The sequence below is a fragment of the Parasteatoda tepidariorum genome, chromosome 12 (genome assembly GCF_982258835.1).
Source record: "Parasteatoda tepidariorum strain Cologne lab strain chromosome 12, Ptep-v5.0, whole genome shotgun sequence".
In the NCBI taxonomy this organism is placed as follows: Eukaryota; Metazoa; Arthropoda; class Arachnida; order Araneae; family Theridiidae; genus Parasteatoda; species Parasteatoda tepidariorum.
The window spans coordinates 32,759,353-32,786,558 of NC_141766.1; the positions used below are offsets into that span (position 1 = coordinate 32,759,353).

General features: G+C 27.9%; 1 protein-coding gene across 3 annotated transcripts in view; it reads right to left on the reverse strand.

Moving 5' to 3' along the window:
* The window catches only part of LOC107440916 (fibroblast growth factor receptor-like 1), a 286,439-nt gene that overhangs the window by 51,776 nt on the left and 207,457 nt on the right, over positions 1 to 27,206 (reverse strand). For all 3 annotated transcript variants that reach the window (XM_087155621.1, XM_016054001.4, XM_016054002.4), the window contains one exon: positions 4,333 to 4,617. In XM_087155621.1, the coding sequence (XP_087011747.1) occupies positions 4,333 to 4,617 (285 nt within the window). The remainder of the gene's footprint in view (positions 1 to 4,332; positions 4,618 to 27,206) is intronic.

Consider the following 27,206-nt stretch of genomic DNA (forward strand, 5'->3'; position numbering starts at 1 on the left):
ATGGCACGTCACCATTCTCCTATGGCAACCATAGAAATTTGTATGGCAGTATACCATAGAGCAATGGTAACCATAAGGATTTCTATGGTAGTATACCATACGCCAATGGAAACCATAAGGATTTGTATGGCACATCACCATTGGCCTATGGCAACCATAGAAATTTGTATGGCAGTATACCATAGGCCAATGGTAACCATCAAGATTTGTATGGTAGTATACCATAGGGAAAAGCTGATCTATATCCCCACCAACGAAACAACAACTCCTATGGAGTCCTCAAAAACATCTTCTAAAAGAAAGAAATATCCATTTTTTTCACCCCGAAGTTAATTAAATTCAACTTGTAATCCCACAAGGCATTCCAGGTGAGTCTTTTCTTGCCTCCGGATGGCCAATTTTCTCATTTTTGAGTGTTTGAAGTTCGATGTTCCATTGATTTAGGCTTAGAGTATCAGACCGCCATTTTAACGTGTCATCCACTACAAGTGGAATCTTTTGCTAACTTTGGCTACTTATTTTAATATTTTTTCGATCTCATTCTTGGTCAAAAACATTTTTTTGCAAACGCCTATGTGATTATCTATCTGAATTTATTAAGTTTCTAATTTCCGGTGGTCTGGTACTTTTATTATTTGTATTAAAATTTGTATCTTTTCAAAATATGTAGTGATTGGGTATAGGTTTTCGCTATGTTAAATTTTGCCGTTTGTTAACGCTGACTTGGTACACTTTATAAAAGTCTGAAAATATAAGAAAGATAATTGGTTTGCAAAAGCATGAATAAAAGTAAAAATATTAAAAAAATAACGGGCTGGCAAAAGCATAAATAAAATAAAATAAGCATATAAAGAGATAAATTTAAAAAAATAAAAGCAGACGATAAAATTAGAACACCTGAGAGTTGTTGATTTTTTAGAATTAGTTTTGTGTGGAATTTAGGTTCTCATATATCCCGTTACGGGCACTTTATCTAGTTTGTTTTATAATATTTTATCTATCCCGCTACGGGTGAGTTTCATTATATCCCGTTACGGGTTTTTCTTGTTGTTTTATGATCTTTTCACTATCCCGTTACGGGTACTTTATATTTGTTAATGTATGTGTTGTGGTGTGAAATAAACGTTTTTTAAATAAAACATAGAACTGTTTCTTAATATAGCTTGATGCGTTACAACTTTAATTAATATCTTCCAGTTTATATTTTTATATTTCTTTTTCCCAACTATTTCTGATTAAACGACATCTTCCTTTTTATTTTATCCCCTTCCTCTGATTTTATATAAATTTTTAAAGTCACATCACTTTTCCAATATTAATGGTGTTCTATTCCCCATAGCAATTTGTAAACAATCTCATGATGAAAAACGCAGTTAAGTACTTATCATTAAGCCATATCCATCATTTCTTTAATAATTAAATTTTTTTTAATTCTTTTAACTTGTTCGGTGACAATTTTATTTTATTGCTGTCATATATCAATATCAAAGTCTGTGTTTACATTCTCATTAGTTTTTGATTTTACTTCCACTTGGGTTCTTGCAATGCTTTTTTACATTATCTTACATATGTTAGGGCTTTATATTTCTATTTGGTGTTTAATTTTTGCTTGCCATTAAATTGTCTATTTATCATGTCTCTGTGTTTTACTATCTTACAACTAATATTTCTTAAGTATCCACATATATTTGTACAATGTTCTGTTGCATATTTACACATAACTTAGGGTCATCACTTAACTAGATTTGCTGGATTACTGTTTGACAACTTTTTTGCTTCAATATCATTAACGGGACAGTCCCTGGCCAAATCATTTATTGCTGTTACTAAAAATGCTTTTTAACAATTTAATCTTTCCTTAAGCTTACAACTTTTTCGTCATAGCGATTCCCTATACCCAATTAATTTTTATTTACTATCCCTGACCAAGTGTCAATTTGTCAATAGCAATTACTAATTTTACCTATTTTAATCATGTCTTAAACAAGTTTTGTATTTACCAATGTTTCTTTATTGCGTTCTCTTTTCTAACTGTGCTTAACACAACTCAACATAAATTTTCTGAGTTTTATGTCCCTCTCTAATAGGGGATCAACTAATTTAGCCTGTTTTCTATTCTTAGCTTTTCATAGTCTAATACCATCTTTTTTAAAGATAAAATTTTGTTCACTTGCCACCACTGGTTGCACAGTTACATATTCGGCTTTTGTCCCGTTTGGTCTATTTTAAACTAATTTCGCTTCGACCACCGGCCCCACTCTTTATCTTTTGAGTTTTCATAGTATTTTATTGTTTTAGTAGTCTGTTTAATTTTTAGCTTAGTATCACATATCAAAATTTAAAAAATTTTCATACTCGCTCCGACCATCGGACCATTATTTTACTTCGCTTTCTCTTAGGTTCCTTTAATATTTGACGCTTATCTAACTAATTATGATACCAATCAATCAAATTAACGCTTTTTATACTCGCTCCGACCTCCGGACCCACTTTCTATTTTCTGGTTTTTTACAGCTTTAACAAATATTGGTTGCCTGTACTCAATATATTTTGTACCTAATCAACATAACCAATATTTTCCCCACTCGCTCCGACCACCGGACCCATTTTCTAACGATTAGTATTAACCGTTTGAAATTTATTTGAATAAGAACAGCATTCAAAAAGGATTCTGCAAGTAAAACAGGGGAAGTTTATCAAAGAAATTTTGAAAAAGACTTTCTGGATATATATTTATTCTACAATCATTAAGTTTTGCATATCCATTGCGAAAGATTCTTGTAAGTAATTATTTTTTGATGTATGGTAAAATATCAACGAGAAATGTTGCCATAGCTGTATGGCAAAGGTGCACCATAGCCCATGGAAAAATATTTCTTCATAAACTGTAGCACATCTTAGTTTTATGGCAAAAATTTGCCATATAAAAAAATGCCATAGCATATTCTTATGGGGTTTTGCCTATGGCAAAATTTGCCATACATGTATGGCTAAATTTTACCATATAAAAAAATGCCATAGGATGTTCCTATGGGGTTTTGCCTATAGCAAAATTTTACCATACAAAAAATGCCATAGGATATTCCTATGGGGTTTTGCCTATGGCAAAATTTTGCCATACATGTATGGCAAAAATTTGCCATATAAAAAAATGTCATAGGATATTCCTATGGGGTTTTGCCTATGGCAAAATTTTGCCCTACACTTTTGCCATACATGTATGGCAAAATTTTGCCATACGTATATGGCAAAAGTGTATGGCAAAATTTTACCATAGGCAAAACCCCATAGGAATATCCTATGGCATTTTTTTATGGCAAACCTATGGCAAATTTTCCTAAGGGTCAGTTGGATATTTTGTTTATAAACGGTTCTATAACAATAATGTATTGTTGTTGAACCGTTAATAAACACAAAGATAATTTAATATTAAAATAATATTTCACTCACTTGTTCAATGCTAAATAGCGTTTCGCAAAAAAGCGTTTAAGGTTTCACAGAAAGGGCATATAAATAAGCATAAATCGTGGTGTTAACATTGTTGTCATTGCAGCTGATATTTAAATTTTACAAAAGCAATTTAGGCTACAATTCCTTCAGTTTTTTTACTTTTCGAAAATGAAGTTAAAGGTATTTATTACTGTAAATTTAGAAAGAAAATTTTTTTCTCGAAATATTATTTGATTAATGAAGCATCTTATTGCATTAAATTTGATATCTGTAGCTATAGTGGCTACTTTGTTATTTATCTTCTACATGTTGGACAAAATCTTGCAGAGGTGAAATTTCGCAATAAATATCATATCTAAATACTATTGATGTTTTGTTTATATGAGATCCTGTCCACACAGAAACCAATTTCATATTCCGTAGAAAAATCTGTATAGTGATATTTTGATTGCGTTAGAACGAAATTTAAATAGCAAGAGATTTGATCCAACGATATTTTATTAACGTAAGATTTTGTCTAACGATAATTTGCTGTATATTATGTCGTATGAGATTTTGCCTAACGATATTTTGTACGCAGGCCATTCTGTCCTAAGATATTTTGATTGCGCGTGATTTTATCACGTGTTATTAAGAACAGATATCCAGTAAATTTTTCCATTTTTTCCAGTAAACTTTTATATTTTTGCATTTACCAATTATTGTTAAAAAATAGCAGACACTGTAAATAAACAAGAGGTTTTTTTCATCAGATAAATCATACAAAAGCGATATTTTTAATTCATCTTTTCGTAGGAAATCAACAGTTGACGTGTCACATAATTCACCCGACAAATAGAGAATTTTTTTGTCGAATAAAAATACTGATTAAGAATTACTTACCTAAAACTATAAGAGTGACATTGACAGCAGTTTTTCCAAAACCATTGATTGCTCTGCAAACATAGAGTCCTGTATCATCTGGTACAACTGATTTGATTTTAAGAACACCATTACTTAAAACACGATATCTTTCGTCCGCAAAAGCGTCCAGAGGCTCTCGATCTCTGTACCATTCAAAAAATAGTGTGTCTGGATCGGCTACAACTGGACAAGGAAGTTGTACCATGCTTCCTTCCGGAACCACTCTTTCCAGATCAATTGCATCTGGTAGCAAACGTGGAGGACCTAAACAAAAAATTATAGATTTTGAAAAAAATAATAATGTATTTTTCAAATTTAAAAAGAATTTATATAGCTTAGCCAAGATAAACGCTGATTAAAAAGCATTTTACAACCAGTGTACATCCTTTTAAAAAATATTAAGCTGGATGATAAGAACTAGCCGCAACGATCTTTTTCGCCTTAATAAAATAAGAAGTACCGAAAATGTTGTCTAAAGACGCTTCCCAATTATAAATTGTTTCTTTGTGTGCTTCTAAACAGGTCATAATAAGGAAGCATCCCTAGCGGCGTATGACGATATTTCAGGGCATGGGTTCTTATGCCATTTTAAGCTTGACCACGTTCCCTAACTCCCCAAGAAGTTAGTCGCAAAATATACGCACCCCCCAGTTTCTTATCACATTTTTAAACTTGTAAATTTGAGCCGCAATGGCTCAAGGGATAGAGTGTTCGCCTTCCAATGAGGTGACCAGGTTCAATTCACAGGTATGGCTGGTCGATACAAATTCCACATCTGGCTGGCACCGACCACACTGCTGACGTAAAATATCCTCAGTGGTATTCTGATCATGAGGTAGAGTCCCTTAGCGATGAGGCTAACCGTGGGAGGTCTTCGTGGTTTTCCTCACCATGTAACGCAAATGCGGGTTAGATCCATCAAAAAGTCCTCCACGAAGACAAATTTCTCCCAATACTTGATCCAGGAGTTCCCTTGTCTTTTGGATTTGGTTCAAAATTATAAGGCTGCGGAGTTGAATATTAAACCCAAAAAGTGGGTTAGCTGTTTAACGACGGTTATTAAATATAATAAAATATCATTATTTAACAGAATATACCAATATTTAATTTTTTTATGTAATTATTAAATCTTATTATATAATTATGAAATCTTATTATTAAATCTTATTAAATCTTCTATGTAATTAGTAAAACAAGCTAAGTATGCTATAATCGCAGTTTAAATCTTACATTTCAATGGTTTCAGAAAAAATAGTTCAGTTTTTTTTCTGCATCAAAGAAGGTTTATTTTTATTATTATTTCTTCCTCCCTTACTAACAATAAATAAAAAGTATCTTTTTAAAATGCAAACGAGAAAGGCAAACATCTGCATCGAATTCAACTTCAAATTTTTTTTTCTCGATAATTCTACTTTCAATATAGAATAGTTCGTCCTATTTTATTACTTTTTCATTCAAATAATAATTTTCCACCTCCACTATGGAGGCTGCAAATGATTATTCAAATGAGTAAAAATGTAAACATACAATAAGAAAGCATTTTAGTCAGAAATGTACACTAAAGGCAGTGTCTTAAAAATAAACTCCTTGGTGGCTAAGGGTGGTGTCTTAAAAACACAGAGTATGACTAAAATTGTATGACGCACCTAATACTAACATTTTTCCCAAACTGTGATTTTTTTTATTCTAAGGACGACAAAATGTAATTATTTATATCTAGTTTGTAAAAGTAGAATTGTGTCTTCTTCCTAATAACGCTTTTTTATACAGTTTGTTGATTTTATAAACCATGCGTGAAGGAGGAGGAACCCACTAAAAAGAATTTCGTAATCTTTCTATTGCTCAAGACAAACAAAGAAACATAAGCATATCCTGTGTCTTTCATGCACATCGGTAGAAAATGTTGCAAAAATGATTATTCAAGTGAATATTGAATTTTGAGTACCGCAAAATATCGTGACTTGGCTTAAAAATTCACGGTTGTTAGCACATTTATTAGAAGTTTGGGTATTTAGTTTTATCGTTTGGTATATTTAAGTATTAGTTAAGGCAGGAAAAGTAATTCTCGAGAATAATTTTCAAAACAAAAAAATGACTACTGCTTCGTAATAAAATTTGTTAGTTTTATTAAGAATAAGTCAAAATATTTAGTTCTTGCGACAGAATTAAGATTTAAATTATCGAGATTTGATTGAGAGTCAAGATATGATTAGAAAAACTTATTTTCTTTTACATTGTTTTTATCTAAAAATAATATTTGTTATGTAGAAGTTCACTTGTCAGATTCAGTGGCAGTATTTTTAATTTTCAACTCACAACAAAATAAGGAAATACACAAATATTCAAAGTAACCTGAGGAAAGAAGTATAGTCAAAACTACCAGAATATGGTGAAATGTACCGTTTTTCAGGTTTTATGGAAACACCAAAAAGCTCGGTAATTTTTACCAACACGCTTTGGTAATAATTTCGGCAAAATTAACAATAAAATATAGTTTTATTTAATGCGAAAAAATTTGGTAAATGTGGTAATTTTAACATGATACCATAAAAACCATTTATTTGGTTAAATTTGGTAATTTTAACTATAATCTTGAAAACCAAAATTTCCGGTAAACCTTTACCATATGAATGGAAAAATTACCAAATTAATGGTTTGAATACCGTATATTTTGCTTTTTATTACCAGTCCATTCTGCCAGAAATATCATCACCATACAGTAATGTAATATCACCATATTTTTTCCTCTGTGTAAGAAAGTTGTTAAAAAAAGTATAGCGTAAAAGTAAGCTTGCGTAGCAGTCCTATGACATTTCAAATGGTTTAACTTTTATTTTCAATTAATGCTAATATAATAATTTTTATTCGCATATTTACGTTTATAATGTGTTTTCTATTAGGATTATTTTAGAATTTTTGTATAAAACTACTTATACAATAATATGAAATGAGTTTTTTGATCGAATACTTACTTTTTTTTCTCTTGAAAAAACTGAAATTAATTAATTGATTATTATTTAACACATCTAACTGAAAATTATTCCACGTAGTAGATTAAAAATAAATTAATGCAAATAACTTTTTTTAAATGAAATAAAGGAAATCATGCCATTTTATGACTACTGTCAAACGCAACACTGAAATAACTTAAAAAAATTAATTTTTTCTGTCAATTTTCCCTAGGTTCGGACAATTTCCCAAAAAAAAGAAAATCATATCATTTTAGAGCTAATGTCAAACGAAAATGTCTACATGAACTAACTTCGCAAAATTTATTTTCCCTACCACTATGATTAGGGAAATCGAACCAACCACGATAGGTTACTCTGTAAAGAAAGGGATTTATAATTAAATAATTGGGGAAGGAGTTTCATGAAAAAAAGAAAAGCGATGTTTCGCTTGAATTTATGAAAATAGAAGAGTGGAGAGGTTTTGAAGAGCAACTTATTAGAATTAAATTCCATTATCTAAATGGTTGGATCGCGAATTGAAACTGAGAAAATGGAGTTAATGAACTTTATTTCCGTCTAGTCAAAGATTTACCCAGAAAGCTCGAGGGAAAATTTTAATTTTCTAAGATTCGTTAATTGATGTTGTGTTTATTAAATGTGAGTGATTATTTTTACGCTGTTCATGATTTGACATTTATGCAGTGATTATTGTTTATTTTGCTTATTTAATGAAATTCAACAAAAATTAAGTTAATATGTAGCAAATATTTCTTTGCAGTTTAAATTGTTGCAGGGAATAACAAAGATCGACCTATTAATGCTTATCAGGGGCTTATTTTTAAAGAAAATTTAAAAAAAAAATTATGAGATTATTTTCATTTTTTCAACAAGTGATTGACATAAAATATATTTTAATATTATTATTTGTTTTTTCAAATTTCATCAAAAATGCACAAAATGTTTAATTTATAGATCACCTTTTAAAATTCAAACTTGAATGAAAAGTAATTTTATGCAATTTCAAAAAGTAGCAGAAATGCTAGTTTGTTTTACTATCTATTATTAATTAATTTACATTTAGCAAAGATAATAAAATTAGTAACTACAATTATACGAATACATTTTTTCTCATGATTTTACATCAAGTTGATAAAAATTCCTCTTCCGGCTCCCCGCTCCGAAAATATCCTCAGTGGTAGACGGATCATGCTTTAGAATCCCTTTGCCGTCGGGCTAGCCAAGGGAGGTTTTCGTAGTTTTCCTCTCCGTCGAGTAACACAAATGTGGGTTAGTTGCATCAAAAGTCTCTACGAAGAATAGTTTGTAGCAATGCTTGAGGAGTTCTGTTGTCTTCTGGGTGGGTACAAAATTACAGGGCTACGGAATTGAATACTGAGAGTCGTAAACTTAAACGCCAGTTATAAAATATATAAAAATATTATTTCACATATTTTCTTGTATTGACCTCTTTTTTTCATTTCATATTTTTCAAATATGACAAATAGCTTGAGGGCAGCAATTTTAGGCAGTTTTTTATGAAACATATATGGTATAATTTGTAACAAAGCAAAAAAAGTAAAAGAAAATAGTTATAAGGATTAGTATTTACAAATATTTATAGTAAAGGTGAGATCATTTTTAAGTACCAACATATCATTTAGATATTTCAATTTAAAAAAAAAGAATGGTAAGAAGCAGTTAAGAATAACTTAATAATCATAGTATAATTAATTATCTACTTATTGTTTATTTAATAATAGCTGCATTTGTTAATAATTCGTGATAATTTGAAATACTTAAGACGAATCAAGATTACAATTATCTGAATTATTTAAAAATCAGATTTGACAATAGTAATAAGCATATTAAGTTAATGTTACTAAAACAAATTGATACTAGTGATTATTTAGTAGTTATTAATTATTCACTGGTAATTTTATTATCATAATTGTGTTAATAACTAATAATTGCACCTAATACTGATTATGATGTACTGATGATACTGAAATATTTGAAATTTTGAAACACGTTAAAACTTGTATAAAAATTAATAAAAATCCTTAATTAAATTTTATGTAGGTAATAAGATAAATATTTACTCAAGCACTGTATAAAACCTATTAAAATATGAAACTCAAATAAAATATGACTTTAAGAGATATGGAAGCGAAATAATTTTTAAAGATAGGATTAAAATGTGTGATATACCTCAAACATTAAAAATAAAAGTTTTATTTTTAATGTTTAAGGTATATAAAACAACTTAATATTAATTCTTTCAGTACAGAAGAAGCAATTTTAAACTAATTTTTAAAACTAAATTAAAAACTGCGAAATCACTCAAACATAATTTCTCCTGCATCTTTTTTACCAAAAACGAAAACCGGTATTATTATTTTGATAAGTTAATATTAATTTTAGAACAGAAGTAAAAAATTTTAAACTAATTTTTAAAATTGATTTAAAAACTACTGTATTATTCAAACGTAATTTCGCCTGCCTAAATTACACATCTTCGAAAACTAAAACCGACACATATTAAGTTGATACGCTAATATTAATTTTAGAACAGAAATAGTAAATTAAAACTAATTTTTAAAAATAAATTAAAAAACTCCCGAATCATTGAAACATTTCTCCTGTATCTTTTACAACATCTTCTAAAACAAAAACCGGTACATATTACCTTGATATCATCAAGGATATAGAGACAAAGAAATATTCCAATAATCCCACGAAACTGTTGCATCTTTAACAAAACTGTATTATTTGCATGAAAGGACACAGTAAAGTTAGCTTCTAACTCTCTATGTCCGAGAATGTCCGAAAACAGGCTTTGTCTTATAGCGGTGGCTTTAAGTCTTTTGGGATCAATGCTCTGAGAGTTGGGGATTGTCAGCAAGGAATGGACTCTTCATTGTACTAGCCCAAAGAGGAAGCCGCTGCTTAATCTTTGGTGTCAATCAGACCAGGTCATCAGGGATAGGTTTTGTCTTTTCTCACACCACAAACTCAGGTCAGTGACGTCTAGTTTTGTTCCCTCATGTGGTCACACTTCAAAGGCGACAAACTTGAGTAAAGCACCCAGGGTAGACTGTTATCATTTATTCTGACAATGAGCGGGGTATTATCGTGATTTATTCAATTGTTTCTATGGACTATCGATGGCTTTGGAAATGAAATTAAACGAAAGTTAAACAATATCTGCTTGGTATTTTCCATTGTTGTTAGGAAAGGGTTGCTTTCTAGGAAGGAGTAGAATGTTTTTATTTGAAATTAAGTTTAGGGCTCAAATCAATTACCCATAAACAAAAAGAATGTCTCATAAATAACTGTCTCATTTACTTTTTTATTTTCGGATATTGATGTTTGTTGATTATTTTATATTGTTTATTTTTTCCACGTGTTGACCATGAATACAAATAAGTATTTTTTATTTTATTTTGTGACTATAGCTATATATCTTTCAAATATTTACGTTAATAATGTCAAACCGGTTTTCGTCAATGAATAATATTTTATTCTATCTTGCTTTTAATAGAATTCAGAAAATAATGAACATTTTATTTCAGCTATGAAAATGTGATTTTTAATCATATTTGATAAAAATTTTTTTTTTTTGATTTTTTCGTATTTTATAAAAAGGTTTTAATCTTGATTTTTTTCTCTAAATTTGAAACAATTTGTGATTGTTATTTAATAAATTTTCAGGTATTAACCTTAATTATTTTATAGCTATTTTCAATATACCAAAAATATTAACCATCTAGAGTTTTAAAACGGATTAACAATAACCATGCAAATTGTTGATTTAAATAAAGAAATTTTAATAATTCTTTTCTAAATACTAACTTTCAAGCGTTTTTTTTTTAAATAAAATATCGAATACCTTACATGTAGGTTCAATTAAAGTAATCGACTTTTTATATATATTGTTTTTTTAATGGAAAATGAAGTATTTAATAAAAAACATTGAAATTAAAAATTGAAATCTTTTACGTTTAAAATGCATACACTGTAAAAAAAAAAAAAAATGCAGAAAAAAAACTGTCTGCTGGAGTTCAAGTATTAAACCGTTTATTTCCCAGAAAAATGCTATTATTTGAAAATGGACGCTTGTTTTTTAAGCAGATAAATGATGCTGATTTAATTAACTCTGTTATTTAAACGAATAAAATATTAAAAAAATGGTTATGCTAACAAACAAAGAATCTATAAAATAACTATGTCTATTCAAACCCAGGTCAACTCATCGGGAGGCTAGTGCTCTGTCCTCTGAGTCGCGTCATATCTAGCGTTCAATTTTGAAGAAAAATCTTAAATTGTCTTTAACTTAAGAATCTTATTTAATGAAACATATTTAAGTGTAAAAACGTATAAAATTATAATGGCCCATCCTTATAAAAATGTTTGGTAATTTAACTTACCGAAAAATTATATCTAAAGGTAGATAATAATCAGAGTATCAATCTTACTATGAAATCGAATCATAATTTTATTTAAATGGAATTCAAAACAATAAAATCATTTCTGAAAAGTAAGAGAAAGTATAGAAAATAATCGTAAAATGAATTGAGAAAAGAAATATTGTTATTTTTACTGTTAGTAAAATAGAAAGGCAGAAACGAGAATTTAAATTTACAGTTTTAATTCGTTTATGATTAGAGTGAAAAACAGAGAAAAACTGTTTTGCGAAAAAGAGCTTGAAACCTTAAAATATACGGAAAAAGTCTGTGAAAATAAAAAAATAAAAAAAGCCTTAATTGTTTGCAACGGGCGGGTAACGAGTAAAAACAAAAAAAAAAAAAAAATCTGCATTCATCTGTAAAAAATTTTTGCTGAAAAATTTTTTTTTGTTTTTCCTGTAGATTTTACAATTATTTCTTACAGTGTGGTTAACGAAGAGCTGTGTCAAACTATTAATTAAATTATATATTCGATATACTGAGTAAAATTTTGTGTTCATTTACAAAAAAAAAATTGTACTTGAGAAATTGAATCAAATTATATGTTGTTTTTAAACATTTCTCATTTTCAAGACAAAATTAGATACAGGGGGGAACACATGTTTTCAAAAATAGGAGAGTTAAAGCACCCCAATGATGGGGTGAAATTGAAATTCACGCACACATTTTGTTAATTTTTAATTAAATTGAAGTATTTTTCTGCGGGGAGAAGGAACATTTACCCCCTTTCGCCATTGCTGGCACAACTTAGAAAAACTTTAAAAATATATTTGAAGAAAGATCAAACTCAATTTGCATGTTTTAGTTGTAATTTTAAGAACAAGAAAGTAAAACTTGACATTCCATTTTAATTATTTGAGAACTGACATAAATTAAATTGAACAAAAAAGCATGGATCGACAAATCGACCAAAACATTTTCTTTCGAATGATTTAAAACATAATGCAAAAAATATTTCATGACATATGGAATGCTGAAATTTTAGAAAAAAATTTAATTGTAATGATATTGGGTTAGAATCTAAACATTTAAAATGTTTAAAAAATATTATTAATAGTTAATACTGAAAAATAAACAATAAAATTAAAATTTTATGATTATTTTCCAAACAAGGATAAATAAATTTATTATTAACCGTCAGTAATATAACCAAGATATTTCGCATTTAGAAGTAAATAAATTAAAATATTAAATTAATAACATTGGTTTCAGGCTGAATAAAATTTTATAAATAGATTGCACAGTACTACTTGTATTATTGGATAATTTATTTTCAAAAAGCAGTTAAATGTACTATTTCATGCTAGTTCGATTTAAACATTTCAATTCTTTTTAATCACTTTAAAATTTCAATAAATTTACTCATTGAAATTTTAAATACAATGAATTGAACTATTCTATTAATAACATCAGTTTCAGACTGAATAAAATTTTATAAATAGAAGCACTGTACTATTTGAACTATTAGATTATTCATCATTTCCAAAGAGCAGTTTAATGTAGAAACATTTCAATTACTTTTTATCATTTTGAAATTGCAATACATTTTCTCACTGAAATTCTAAATACAATCAACTAAAATATTCTATTAATAGCATCAGTTTAAGACTGAATAAAATTTTATTAATAGATGCACTGTACTGTTTGAACTATTAGACAATTCATCATTTCCAAAAAGCAGTTAATGTAGTTTTGTTTCATATTAGTTAGCTTTAGACATTTCCTTTTAATCATTTTGAAATTTCAATAAATTTACCCACTGAAATTCTAAATACAATCAACTAAAATATTCTAGTAATAACATTAGTTTTATCGAGAGAACAATTTTAAAAATAAATTAATAGTTTTGTTATACAATACCTGTTTCTCTACTTGTACTATTATATAATTAATGATTTCCAAAAACCAGTTTAATGTACTAGTTAACTTTAAACACTTCAATTAACTTTTATTCACTTTGAAATCTCACTAAATTTACTCATTTATAATCTAAATACAATCATTCAAAATATTCCATGATATTTATACTGAATACAATTTTAAAAAGAAATTAATAGTTGTGTATATAATACCTGTTTCTCTACTTGTACTAATATACAATTAATAATTTCCAAAAAGCAGATAATTGTAGATTTATTTCCTACTAGTTAACCTTAAATATCTAAATTAACTTTTTATCACTTTAAAATCTCACTAAATTTACTCATTTATATTCCAAATGCAGTCATTTAAAATACTCAATTAATAAACAGATATTTATACTGAATACAATTTTTAAAAAAAATTAATAGTTGTGTATATAATACCTGTTTCTCTACTTGTACTAATTATAATTAATGATTTCCAAAAATCGGTTTAATGTGCTAGTTAACTTTAAACATTTCACTTAACCATTCTTAACTTAAACATTTACTGTGAAATTTCACTAAATTTAATCATTTATATTCCAAATACAGTCATTTAAAATATTTAATTAATAACCAGATATTTATACTGAATACAATTTTAAAAAGAAATTAATAGTTGTGTATATAATACTTGTTTCTCCACTTGTACTAATATACAATTAATGATTTCCAAAAAGCAGATTATTGTAGATTTATTTCATACTAGTTAACCTTAAATATCTAAATTAACTTTTAATCACTTTAAAATCTCACTAAATTTACTCATTTATATTCCAAATGCAGTCTACACCAATCTATATCGAATTCAATTAATACTAGAGCAAAAGTTCCTGTGGAGTTCTGTTCACCACCAACTATTTTTGAGTCAAAAGAGTCTTAACTTGCTTAATGATGTGTCATTAGGAACAAGCATTCATCTTAGTTCTTGGCATTGTATGGTCATCACTTTTCTGTGTTTGGCGAAATAATTTTTCCGAGTCATTAGTTAAATTATTCGCTTTAAGCTTTAAAAGGAAGGATAGAGCAAATACTAGTTTAAATTGTGATTTGAAAGGTAACAATGGAATTTTAAAGCCGTATTTTTCGTTATAGGGGATTTAAGATAATTAAAATAGAGAGTACTATTAAAACTTATTTTAAAAAAGAAGATTTTATTACTTTCAACTTATATATATCATGAAAGATCATTGAATCGGTTGTCACATTGCCAATTGGACATCGTATTTAACATCAATTTATTTTAAATGATTTGCAAGGTATTACTTATGTTAATTTTGTTAAAATTGGTTTGTTCTTTTAAAACATAGATTTAACTGTATATAATATTAAATTTTTGCTACTGCTTCTGCTATATTGGATATTTTCTGGATTTACTGAATATTAATTAATTGTTTATAAATTAAAATGATTATAAAAAGCAGTTGATTTAGTTCATTTCAATTACATTTTTTTGTAATAATTGTATATAATTCTAACTCATGTATATGTTTAGTGTATTAAAATTGAAGGTTTTTCAATTATTATTATCTGGTTAAAGTATATAATGTTTCTAAAACTATCCAAAATGTATTTTTTGATTTTATATTTTGTAACCATTGTTGTGAACAGCAGACCCAATGTTTCAGGTTTACGATTGCTAGTGGTCAACTCCGTAGACTCGTAATCTTAAACCCAATACAGATGACAAGGGAACTCCTGGATCAAGTATTGAGAGAGATTTGTCTTCGAGGAGGAGTTTTTGATGCAACTAACCTACATTTGAGTTACATGGAGAGTAAAACTACAGAAACCTTCCATGGTTAACCTGGCGGCAAGGGGACTCAAATTCACGATTCGTCTACCAGTGAGGATATTTTTACGTCTGAACTGCGGATGCGGAAGTCGTATCGATTGGGATTCGAACCCGGTTCACCTCAATGGAAGGCGAACGCTCTATCCCATGAGTCATCACGGCTCATCCAATATGTATTTACAAAATACATATTGTAAATTACTTATTATTTTGCTTATTTATGTACTTATTATTTTGCACATGACGCACGGAACGTACGTGATTAAATATGTTATTAAAAAAATAATAACAAGACATAAATAATTTGGCACCTATCCGATAATTATTATTTACTACCATATAAAAACTAATACTAATGTTATATATTCTTTAAACAAACAAATTAATTTGTTTTCATTTTAAACTTTAATATCGAGAAATTAAATAGCTTTCTCTTAAAGTTATTTAAATGTACAAGTATTTGGAAACATTATACGAAACCTAAACGAGTATTTAGAGTATTTTAAAAAATTTTATCCTGAAATTCACTTTTATACTTAATACTAAGTGAAGAGTATTTTTTAAATGAATTTTACTAAAAATCCTTTTACAGTGTGGTGTGTCCAAAGATTTTTAACTTTTGCTCAAAGCTTAATAAATAATAGTAGAAATAATAATTGAATGAAACAGAGTTCTAATTTTTATCCATCTCAGTGAGAAGATATATTTACAGAAAAAGTTTTTATAGTAAAATAGCACTCTACTATTCCAAAAAAAAAAATAAATAAAAATGCTGCAATAATAAATCATTGACTGTCAAAAACAAATTCAGACTTTATTTTAACCAGCTTAATCTGAAAACAAAAATATGCTAAAATAACGAAAAAAGAATTAATTAAATGTAAAATATAACACTAAAATAAGAAAGTCAAAAAATTACTTTAAGTTAATGAAATGTATTATGTTATTAGAAAAATAAAATTTTTATACTTGTCTGCGACTCCTATTTTTATGGTAAAAATCATAAATCTAGTTTATTACGCTATTAGCGACTGTGCTTTTAATTTACTTAATTTGTCCTAAGAGGTCCATAAAGACCATATGCCTTCCACTCTTTTATAAATTTCATGCGCCATTTTATTATCTAACGAATTAGTTATTTAAAAATTATTTAGGGGTACTTAAGAGCTAGGTCTAGAACTTTCTCGAATCAATTAGTTAAATATTTTTGGCTTGAAATAAGAAGAAATTTTCTTTATTTTCTAAAGGTTTACCCTATTACTATATTAGTGACATTTTTGAATTTTTGTGTTCCTGAATTTAGTTAATTTTTATGCTTGAAACGTGTGTTTAGTTTTTTCAGTTAAAATTACTCCAAATAGCAGACAACTTCACGGCAAACGTTGCATTTTCATTTTTATTTGGTTAGCTTAGAAAAATTGACTAATTAATCCCTTTTTGAACTTAATAGAAACATTAAAAAGCAAAGCTTGTTTCCTTAAAGATTGATTAAAGGCATGCAGGGATCTTTAAAAAAAAATCTCATTTTCTAACTTTTACTGTAATATTTGTTTTTGTCTTTTTTTATTCATTCTAGCTTTGTTCAGGCTCTTTAATGCAGCATTTTGTTTTTGTAGTGTTCTGTTGTTTGCGTTTGTGTTTTGTATCTAAACATTATAGAAAACTTTCTAAACTTGCAGTCGTTGGGGTATAGTCATTAATATACTTCTATAACACTATATTTAAAATTGTGCTAATCAATGAATAAAAATTTTTAACCTACCCTTGTTGCATAAAAATAATTATTTTGGACCTAAAATTATAGAATATGGCTAATTTCTTTTGTCTAAATGCAACTATTTAACTAAGCGTCTAATACTATATTTAAAACTAAATTACAAGAATAATAAATATAAATTTCGCTTTTTACAATACATGGATTAAATAATTCATTCGAGATTTTTGCTTCATTCATAAAAGATGAAATAATTTGATCACAATCTACCATCCTCAAATTCGAGAACACAATACAAACATTTCATGTCACCATTATCGAAATAGCACTGATAACAACAACCTTTAGAACGTTTCAATACTCCTCATCCACCTCGGTTATTCCAATAGGGTATCAACTACCGATCCTTATATGTGGATACTTGATACATCAACACATGTGACAAACAAATAAAAAATGAATAAAAATAATAATAATTAAAATCAAAAGAAATAAAATAAAAATAAAAATTGAGTTCTCAATTAAAAAAATACAAAGCTACAATGAAAATGTATAATGTAAACATAATATTAGATTTTAATTATAAAATATGGCTAATTTCCTTTGGCTAAAGGCAACTATTTAACTTGTCTTGATAATGCAAATGTAATTTGGTTTGATATTAGGAGAAACTGCTGGTTGAGCTATAATTCTCTTGGGTAACATAAAGATGACAGTCAAATAAAAAAAATTAATTTTTGAATTAAAAAGGTATAAAACTAGAATGAAAAAGTATAATGTAAACATAATATCAGATTTTAAAAGATTGTGTGTGTATCTAAACATCATAGAAAACATTATAGAGTTATAGTCGCTGAGGTATAGTCATTTAAGTACTATGTTTGAAATTATGCTAATAAATAAATAAAATTGCAAGCTAATCTTTTTGTATAAAAATAATATTATATTTAGTTTTTTTTGCACTTAAAATGACAAAATATAGTTAATATAATTTCCGTAGGCTGAGTGTAACCATGCAACTACGCATATAATACTATATTTAAATTGAATTACTAAAAAAAAAATCCTTTTCTGCAATATATAGATAAAATATTTTTTATTCAAGAGTTTTGCTTCATTCGTAAAAGATGAACTAATCTGTGGCTAATCTACCATCTTCGAATACAACACAATACAATCATTTCACGACACAATTTTCGGATAACAACAATCTGGGGAACGTTTCTGCAATCATCATCCACCTCGAGTGTCCCAGTGGAGTATCAACTACCGATCCTTATATATATGTGCATACTTGATACATCAACGCACGTGTCTTGATATTACGAATGTAATTTGGTGTGATACTAGGAGAAACTGTTGGGTGAGCTATAATTCTCTTGGATGACTTTACGATGGCAATCAAATAAAAAAAATAAAAATAATAATAAAAAAAATTAAAAAAAAATAAAAACTGAATTTTGAATTAGAAAAACAAAAAATAGAATGAAAAAGTATAATGAAAGCATAATATTAGATCTTAATTATAAAATATGGTCAATACATATGGCTATGACAAATTATAAAATATGGCTAATTTCTTTTGGCTAAATGCAACTATTCAACTAAGAGTATAATACTATATTTGAAATTAAATTACAAAAAAACAAACAAAAAAAAAGCAAAACAAAAAAAACAAATAAAATTAAAAAAAAATCCCGTTCTTACAATACATAGATGAAATAATTCATTTAAGATTTTTTGCTTCATTTATAAAAGATGAACTAATCTGTGGCTAATCCACCGTCTTCGAATACAACACAATACAATCATTTCACGACACCATTTTCGGAATAGCACTGATAACAACAATCTGGGGAACGTTTCTACTACAATCATCATCCACCTCGGGTGTCCCAATGGAGTATCAACTACCGATCCTTATATATATATGTGCATACTTGATACATCAACGCACGTGTCTTGATATTACGAATGTAATTTGGTGTGATATTAGGAGAAACTGCTGAGTGAGCTATAATTCTCTTGGATAACTTTAGGATGGCAATCAAATCTATGTATCAGTAATATTGAGGGCTGTGAAATGTGATAGCAATTGAATCTGGCCCAAAGGTCTTTTGGACATCTCATCATCTGTATTTCTCTCAAATCTATGAATTACAAGATTGTCCGGTGGAATTTGGATGTTTATAATAGTGTAATAAGACTTGTGATGTATTCTAAAATATCTTTGACGTACATCATTATTCTATGTTAAATTATTTGATGATTGATTTAAGAGTTTTTGGCAATGTTGTATGCTAAATTAAAATACAATTTAAACGAACTTATTTCTCAATCTGCATTTAATAGCATATAATTCTCTTTAATAAAATGTTTAGTTTATAATTGTTTATAAAAAACTGATAACAGTAAATAAAAATAATGAGGTGATTAATTAACGGTTAAATAAAAATCTATTTAAGAAATTATATACCTTTTAATTAATGTTTTGTAATGCAGGAATGTATGGTAGTAATACAGAGTTTAAAAAAATTTCGGTTTAAAAAATTGCTTAGATTTATTCTATGAATAATTCACAGTAAAAAAGCATACAAAAGAAGCATATACAAACTAACAAAAACTAAAGAAGGAAAACAACGAAGAAATTTTGTTTTTAAATTTATATTATACAGGGTGTTTTGTAATTACCACCCTCATTGTATATTGTTAGAAATTTTGTCAAGAATTAAGAAAAGTATGAACATTAGGGAAGGCAAATATTTAAGCGGGGAAAAAATAAAAACGCTATCGAAATCCAACGAATCAATATTGAGATAAATAGAGCTCAGGACGTCAAAACCTCTTTGATTGCTGGAGGACACGGAAAGGAACTGAAATTTAATTATTAGAAATGCCTTTAAGTTAGACCAACAAATATACTGTTTTAATATTTTTTATGCCGCCATACTCGAGAGTGATATGGCTTACTTCGATGGCTTTTTCTATTTTTTATTTCTGACACCTAAAATGCATAAATTTTTTTGATATTTTTATCAAGGATTCTAAACATGCATATTAAAGGCGGTTAGTACGGATCACCCTGAATGAAATAGTACATGGATGCATTAAATGACTAGTTAAGGAAACTCTTGTTACATGAATATGTTCAGAAATCCCTGTTTTGGGATGAGAATAGTTTAAAAAATCAAAAATATTGATATTTTTTACTTAATTGATAAAAAGTAAAAATTCTTAAGTTCACTTCTATATTATTTGAATGTAAGCAAAAGATAAACTAACAACAGTAAAATCTGGAAACAAATAAATTTTTGAAATTAAATCCATAGAATTCTTCAAAACAAAATCCGTTAAAAATATGACGGATAAAATATATGCAAAGCACTCAAAACTGAAAAACAAAAAAAGAACGATAAAAACTTTGAGACGTAAAATAAAAGGTTTCGTTTTCTGGAGAATCTTTTTGGCATTTCTGTTTATTTTTTATGATATTTTTTCCCACTGTATATAAGTCTATCTTGAGCTGTTTTGGTCTTCCGAAATCTGGGAAATCATTGTGACAGCAAGAAATTCTAGAATATCGGCTAAATAAGTAAGGAAAAAAAAAGGTAAAATAAATGTGGGCAAGGCGAAAAAAATAACAACACCGAAAAGAAGTGAAATGAAAAGCGGGAAAAAACTGGAGCAAAATATCTAGATGAGCTATTTGAGCTTTGAGGAAACGGGAAAGATTTGAAGATTGAAATCTTATATACGCTCAGCAAAAAGATGGGTTTAGACGAAAATTCTAACGAATAAGGGGAAAATATTTTCCCTGTTTCTAGTTTAGATTCCCCCTCCCCCCTACGTTTCAAGACTCAATATTTCTCGATTAGGCAATTGCACGCAGAGCAATATTCTTATTACATGGTTCATGCAATAGATCGTTTCCCTACTGCTGACTACAGAATTGCAATTTAGAAATTGCAATTATGTCACTTGCAGAAATGCAAGATTTGAAAATTTACGCTCAGCAAAAATATGGGTTTAGACGAATATCCTAACAAATGTTGGGGAATATTTTCCCTTCTTCTGGTTTGTATACATATACTTTTTTTTTAATTTCAATCAAAAAGCTCAATAATTTTTACCGAAGCGCTTTAATAATCGTTTGGGTAAAATTAACAATAAAATGCGGTTTTGTAATATGCGATAAAATTTAGAAAATGTTGTTAAATTCAGTAATTTTATCATGTTATATTAGAGCGTGATATAAATTCCAGCTATTTGGTTAAATTTAACTAAAGCTGGAAAGATTTAAGCTTAGCAAAACTATGGGTTCTGACGAAAAATCAAAAAAAAATATTGGGAAATATTTTCCATTCTTCTGGTCTATATACATATATTTTTTTTCAATTTCAAACAAAAAGTTCAATAATTTTTACCGAAGCGCTTTGGTAATGGTTTTAGTTAGATTAACAATTAAATTCGGTTTCATAATACGTGATAAAATTTGGAAAATGTTAAATTCAGTAATTTTATCATGACACATTAGAGCATGGCATGATTCTCATTTATTTGGTTAAATTTAAATAAGCAAGATTAAAAATATTCTAACAAATAAGGGGGAAAATATTTACGGAAGTTTGGTTTTCTTTACCGGAAATGCCATTACCATACAGTACGGTATTTTTACCAGAATTCTTTTTTGTGGGTATAGCAATTAACAATAGCGAAAGTGTTTGAAACTGTAAGAAAAAACTTTTGATTTTAAATTCTTGTGTACCGAAAATGAGAAGAAAAAATAATCTTCGTTGTTGATATCTTTATTATGGGTATGGATCAAAACTGGAAATTGCTAATTGAATAGCATTGACTTGGAAATAGGCGTATTTTGTGCTTCTGTCCATTTTTTTCCAACACTCATTTATTACCGATATCTTTATCTTGGGTATGGATCAAAACTGGAAATTGCTAATGGAATAGCATTGACTTGGAAATAGGCGTATTTTGTGTTTCTGTCCATTTTTTTGAAGCACTAATTTATTATCGATATCTTTATATTGGGTATGGATCAAAACTGGAAATTGATAATTGAATAACATTTACTTGGAAATAGGTGTATTTTGTGCTTCTGTCCATTTTTTTCCAAAGATTCATTTATTATCGATATCTTTAATTTGGGAAGTGATCAAAACTGGAAATTGCTAATTGAATAGCATGGACTTGGAAATAGGCGTATTTTGTGCTTCTGTCCATTTCTTTCAAACACTCATTTATTATCGATATCTTTAATTTGGGAAGTGATCAAAACTGGAAATTGCTAATTGAATAGCATTGACTTGGAAATAGGCGTATTTTGTGCTTATGTACTTTTTTTTTTCAAACACTAATTTATTATCGATATCTTTATTCCGGGTATGGATCAAAACTGGAAATTGCTAATTGAATAGCATTGACTTGGAAATTGGCGCATTTTGTACTTATATACTTTTTTTCAAACACACATTTCAAGTTCTGTTTTCTTCTATGCGCATTTTAAGCTATGCCTATTTATTAAAAGCACATATATTTTTTAAATGCTACGTCCATTTATAAAATGCATATATATTAAATGCTACGTTCGATTTCTAAATACTCTTTTTGAACAATATTAATTTCTTCTAACTCGTAATTTCACGTTATTTTTATGCCTGCAATTTAAATAAGGTTAAATAAAACTTTCCCTGATTATATGCTTTTAATGTAATTGAAACTGTAATAAAATGTAATTAAAATGTTTCCGTACATCAAACAAGCTCCTTTTTGCATACAAATTAAGAGAAAAGAATTAATTTAGTATTTTTTTGGAGCGACAAAACGAAAAAAAGATTTCTTCCATAACATTTGCATAATCTTCTAAGGAAAAAAAACTTTTTTCGTCACTGAACAATTTATTATTGAAGAATAATATTTACGGGATTTTAAAAACATATATTTAACAAAAGAAATGCTATCCAAACTTAATTTATGTCTTATGACTGACTTAAGAACCCGCAAAAATATTAATCATTGTAGTACTTGTTTTTAGCGAAGCAACAATTAAATATTATAAGTGGAACTAAAACTGTTTAAACAACTTAATAAGATTGCTTTGTAAAGGCTTGTTTTGAAAAATGAGCAACGATATTACAAGAAATGGGATTTATTACCAAAAATTTTGATTACTCGATCTTTAAGAATAAAACTTAACCAAGTGAAAACACTCATTTTAAATATTATAAATTTCATTTAATGTCATCATAAATTTTTTTGAAAAATATATTTTATCTTATTACGAAAATTTCACATTTAAAGTGTATAAACAAAAAAAAAATGCACTCTTTGTTGATTTCTGAGAAAAAACTTCAACTTTTAGAAAATCCAGTTTATATTTATCTAGTATATATTCTATCAAGCATATAGTCCATATCTTAGTTTCGCTACATGCAAAGTTATAAGCTTAGATGAAGCCAATAGAAAGTTGAGAGCACGGATAATAACTTATGTTTAGATCAATTATTTTTCTTTTTAGTCTAAAAAAGCGTTTGCTATTTTCAGAACAACAAATCTAGAATTAGACTTCGAAAAATCTTGATTAAAATAAGCAACGTTTTCTCTTGTAACATTCGATGTTCCTTTTGACTATAGTTTCCTCCATTTTATCCAATTTTGTAACTTTAAAAGCTTTCTCTTTATACACTTAAAAATTTTAAGAAAAGAAATAATTTTAAGCTTATTAAAAATAAAAATAACAATGCTATGTGTCAAAATCAAGTAACAAATAATGGTGAAAGCGGAGTTATTAGATCTTGACAAAGACGAAAATGAACATGCAAAAAATTTATTCATTTATTAAGAGACGTATATCAAATAGCGTGACAGATCTTTTACCCATTTAATAGCATATGTGAATAGGAAGATTAAGATGTTAGATAAGTTTTTGATGAAAAGAACATTTAAAATAGGGTATTTTTGATGCAAGGTCATGAATACGCTAATATATTTTTGCACGTTAGCGATTGATCATAAAATTAAGATTGCAATTTTCGAAGAATCTTTATTCATTTTTTTAACAGTTTAATCTAAAATTGTGCTTTGTTTTTTAAACAAAGTAAATTCTATTGGATTTTAATCCATTTTAGATAATTTGAATAGAATTGGATAGAAACTAGATCTACAATTTACTAAAATACGTAAAAGAAAAATATGGCAAAAATAGAAAAACTACATGCAACGGAATTTTTAATGCAACATTTTATATTGAAAATAAGAAATAAGAAACTATATTTTGACTGCATAAGCAGTCACATAATTTTAACAAATTCCACCGTATCTTTACGATAAGACAGCTAATAATAAAAGTTAAATTAATATGATAGTGAGATTAGAACTTAGTAGAATTCAGAAATATTTTCTTTGAGATACTTTATTAGCGTTGCAAATTTTATGTTTAAAAATAATTGCTATTAGATAATTTCAAAGAAATTTTAATAATGAATTTTAAAAACTTTTTCACCGTGTTTCAAACAGAACAGTGGACATCGCGAAGTCCTAAAAAGCTGAAGGTTGACTCAGATGAAGGTATGAATTATATAATAGATATGATGATAAGTTAGTAAAAAAATCCCTATTATATAATTTCGAAGTACGTCCACGTGCTCCTTGTACGTCGTTTCAATTTCGGTTATAGTATCGTGTAAGCATTGATGGTTAAGGGAATAGAACCCTCGCTTCCCATCGAGGACCAGGGTTCGAATACCGGAGATGGCGGGTTAATATGAATTCCGCACACGGCTCACACCGACCACAGTGCTGACATAAAATATCATAAGTGGTAGACGGATCATGGGTCACCCCCTTGTCGTCGGGTTAACCATAAGAGATTTTCATGGTATTCCTCTCCGTGTAGGTTTGATAGAAGTTCCATCAAAAACTCTTCCACAAAGGATAGTTTGTCCCAATTATTGATTCAGGAGTTCACTTGTCTTCTGGGGTCGGTTCAAATTTATAAGGCTACGGAGTTCAATATTGATAGTCGTTAACTCAGAATTGGATCAGCTGTTCAACGCCGGCTATAAAATAATAGCGCAGAGACGTGTGCAGCATTTGTTAGAGATTTTGTAACAAAAACCTCTTCTTGTGCATGGCGTATGTTTTTCCAGTGAAAGTAGTTATGAAATACTATGCTACAATTTTGAAAATCTCAAAACTATATAATAAAACTTATAAATAAAAATCTAACTTATTCGTTATTATGAACTCTGAAACAGTAAATAATGCTAAAATAATCGTAAATTTTCTGTGCGGCTGTAAGACATAATATCGAATTTAGTTTTGATTTTTAATAAAGTTGTGAATTAGATAAACTGTTACTTAAGCATTCGTACAAAACTTCTCTTCAATCGTTGTAATTATAAAGAGAGAAAATCTGTGATCTGAACAATTTTCTTAATAATCAATCACACTCCACTGAGCTCTTCCCTTCTGAAAACTCCTTTGCTTTAAGCCATCTCTAGGGGATTTGAATCGACATTTGAGTCGAATCTGTATTAATAAAACCGTCGAAAGTTTGGAAAGCTTCGTTATCATTCTTTCCGCAGTGAATAAAAGGATTTATCAATAAAGTTGGAATAATGTTAGTGGAACTTCAAATCTGAGATAAGTTATTCGGTTGAGGAAAAGAGATTCTATTTATGTCTTAAATTCTCAAAAAGCTAAAGGAAATTAATTACAATAAATAAGTTTGTGTTGGATATATATATATATATATATATATATATATATATATATATATATATATATATATATATATATATATATATATATATATATATATATATATATATATATATATATATATATATGCATTTTTAACGAACTAATACTTAAATAAAGTTCATAGATTTCGAAAAATTTATTTAATTGATGAAACCTTTAAATCACAAATCAAAGATAAATTGTTCGTCTGAGATAAGGAGATTCTATTTTATAGTAAATTCTTTCAAAGCTAGTGGTCATTATTTACAATAAATTGGGATTGGATTTATTTACAATAAATACACTGGGATTGAATGAAATTTTTTTTAAAAAAAATAACTATTTATATATTTGCATTCTTAGCCGAGTCTTATTTAAACGAACTTTAATGATTTAGTAAAAATTTAAATAAATTTAAAACACTGTTGGAATTTTCATTCTAAAATACGGTAAAATAACAGAAAGCAGTCCGCTCGTTCAATTAACCGTGAATTTTAAGGTAAAGAATATTTTTTACCGTTACGGTTTTGAAACCGTTTACAACTGGTACGGTTAAAAAACCGTTTGCAACTAGCATGCTTTAAAAAATTGTTGAAAAGAATATTACTGGATATTGGAGTTAAGCTTTTCATTAGGTAATGAGCATTGCATCTAACTTTTGGGTGAAAACTCTTCATGTGTTGAAGGGAATCGGGGAAATATTTTGGTGTCAACGCTTTGATACGAACCCCCGTTCTGTTGGTCTTTAGATTGATAGATTAAGCTTGAAAAAAGAAAATTCTATTTATGCATTAAAAAAAGTTTCAATTTATGTTATATTGCTTTAAATCTTATTTATTTTCCGAGTCATTTAAATTATAAAAATATGAAACCCTGTTAAAGTTTACCAAGTACTTTCAAGTAAATAAAGTTAACTACATTAATTTAAAATCCTATTTATAAAATGCAAGTTCAGAACAAATTTGACACTTTCCCGTTTAAAATAATAAAAGCATTTCTAAATCGTTTATTTTAGAAATGCATTCGCAATATAAACTGTAACTAATTAAACTAAAAAAAATCTATGCATAACTCACAATATCGAATTATTTAGTTTCAGTGATTTACATACAATATGAGCTACTACATTAATTATATATAACTATCAACCACGTGCGCTCACACGTAAAGTACTACTAAGTACTTATCGAATGTAAGAAAAACATTAAAAAAAACAAATTCCATATTTTTGTCAATAGCATTAAAAAATAAAATATTTTTTTTGCA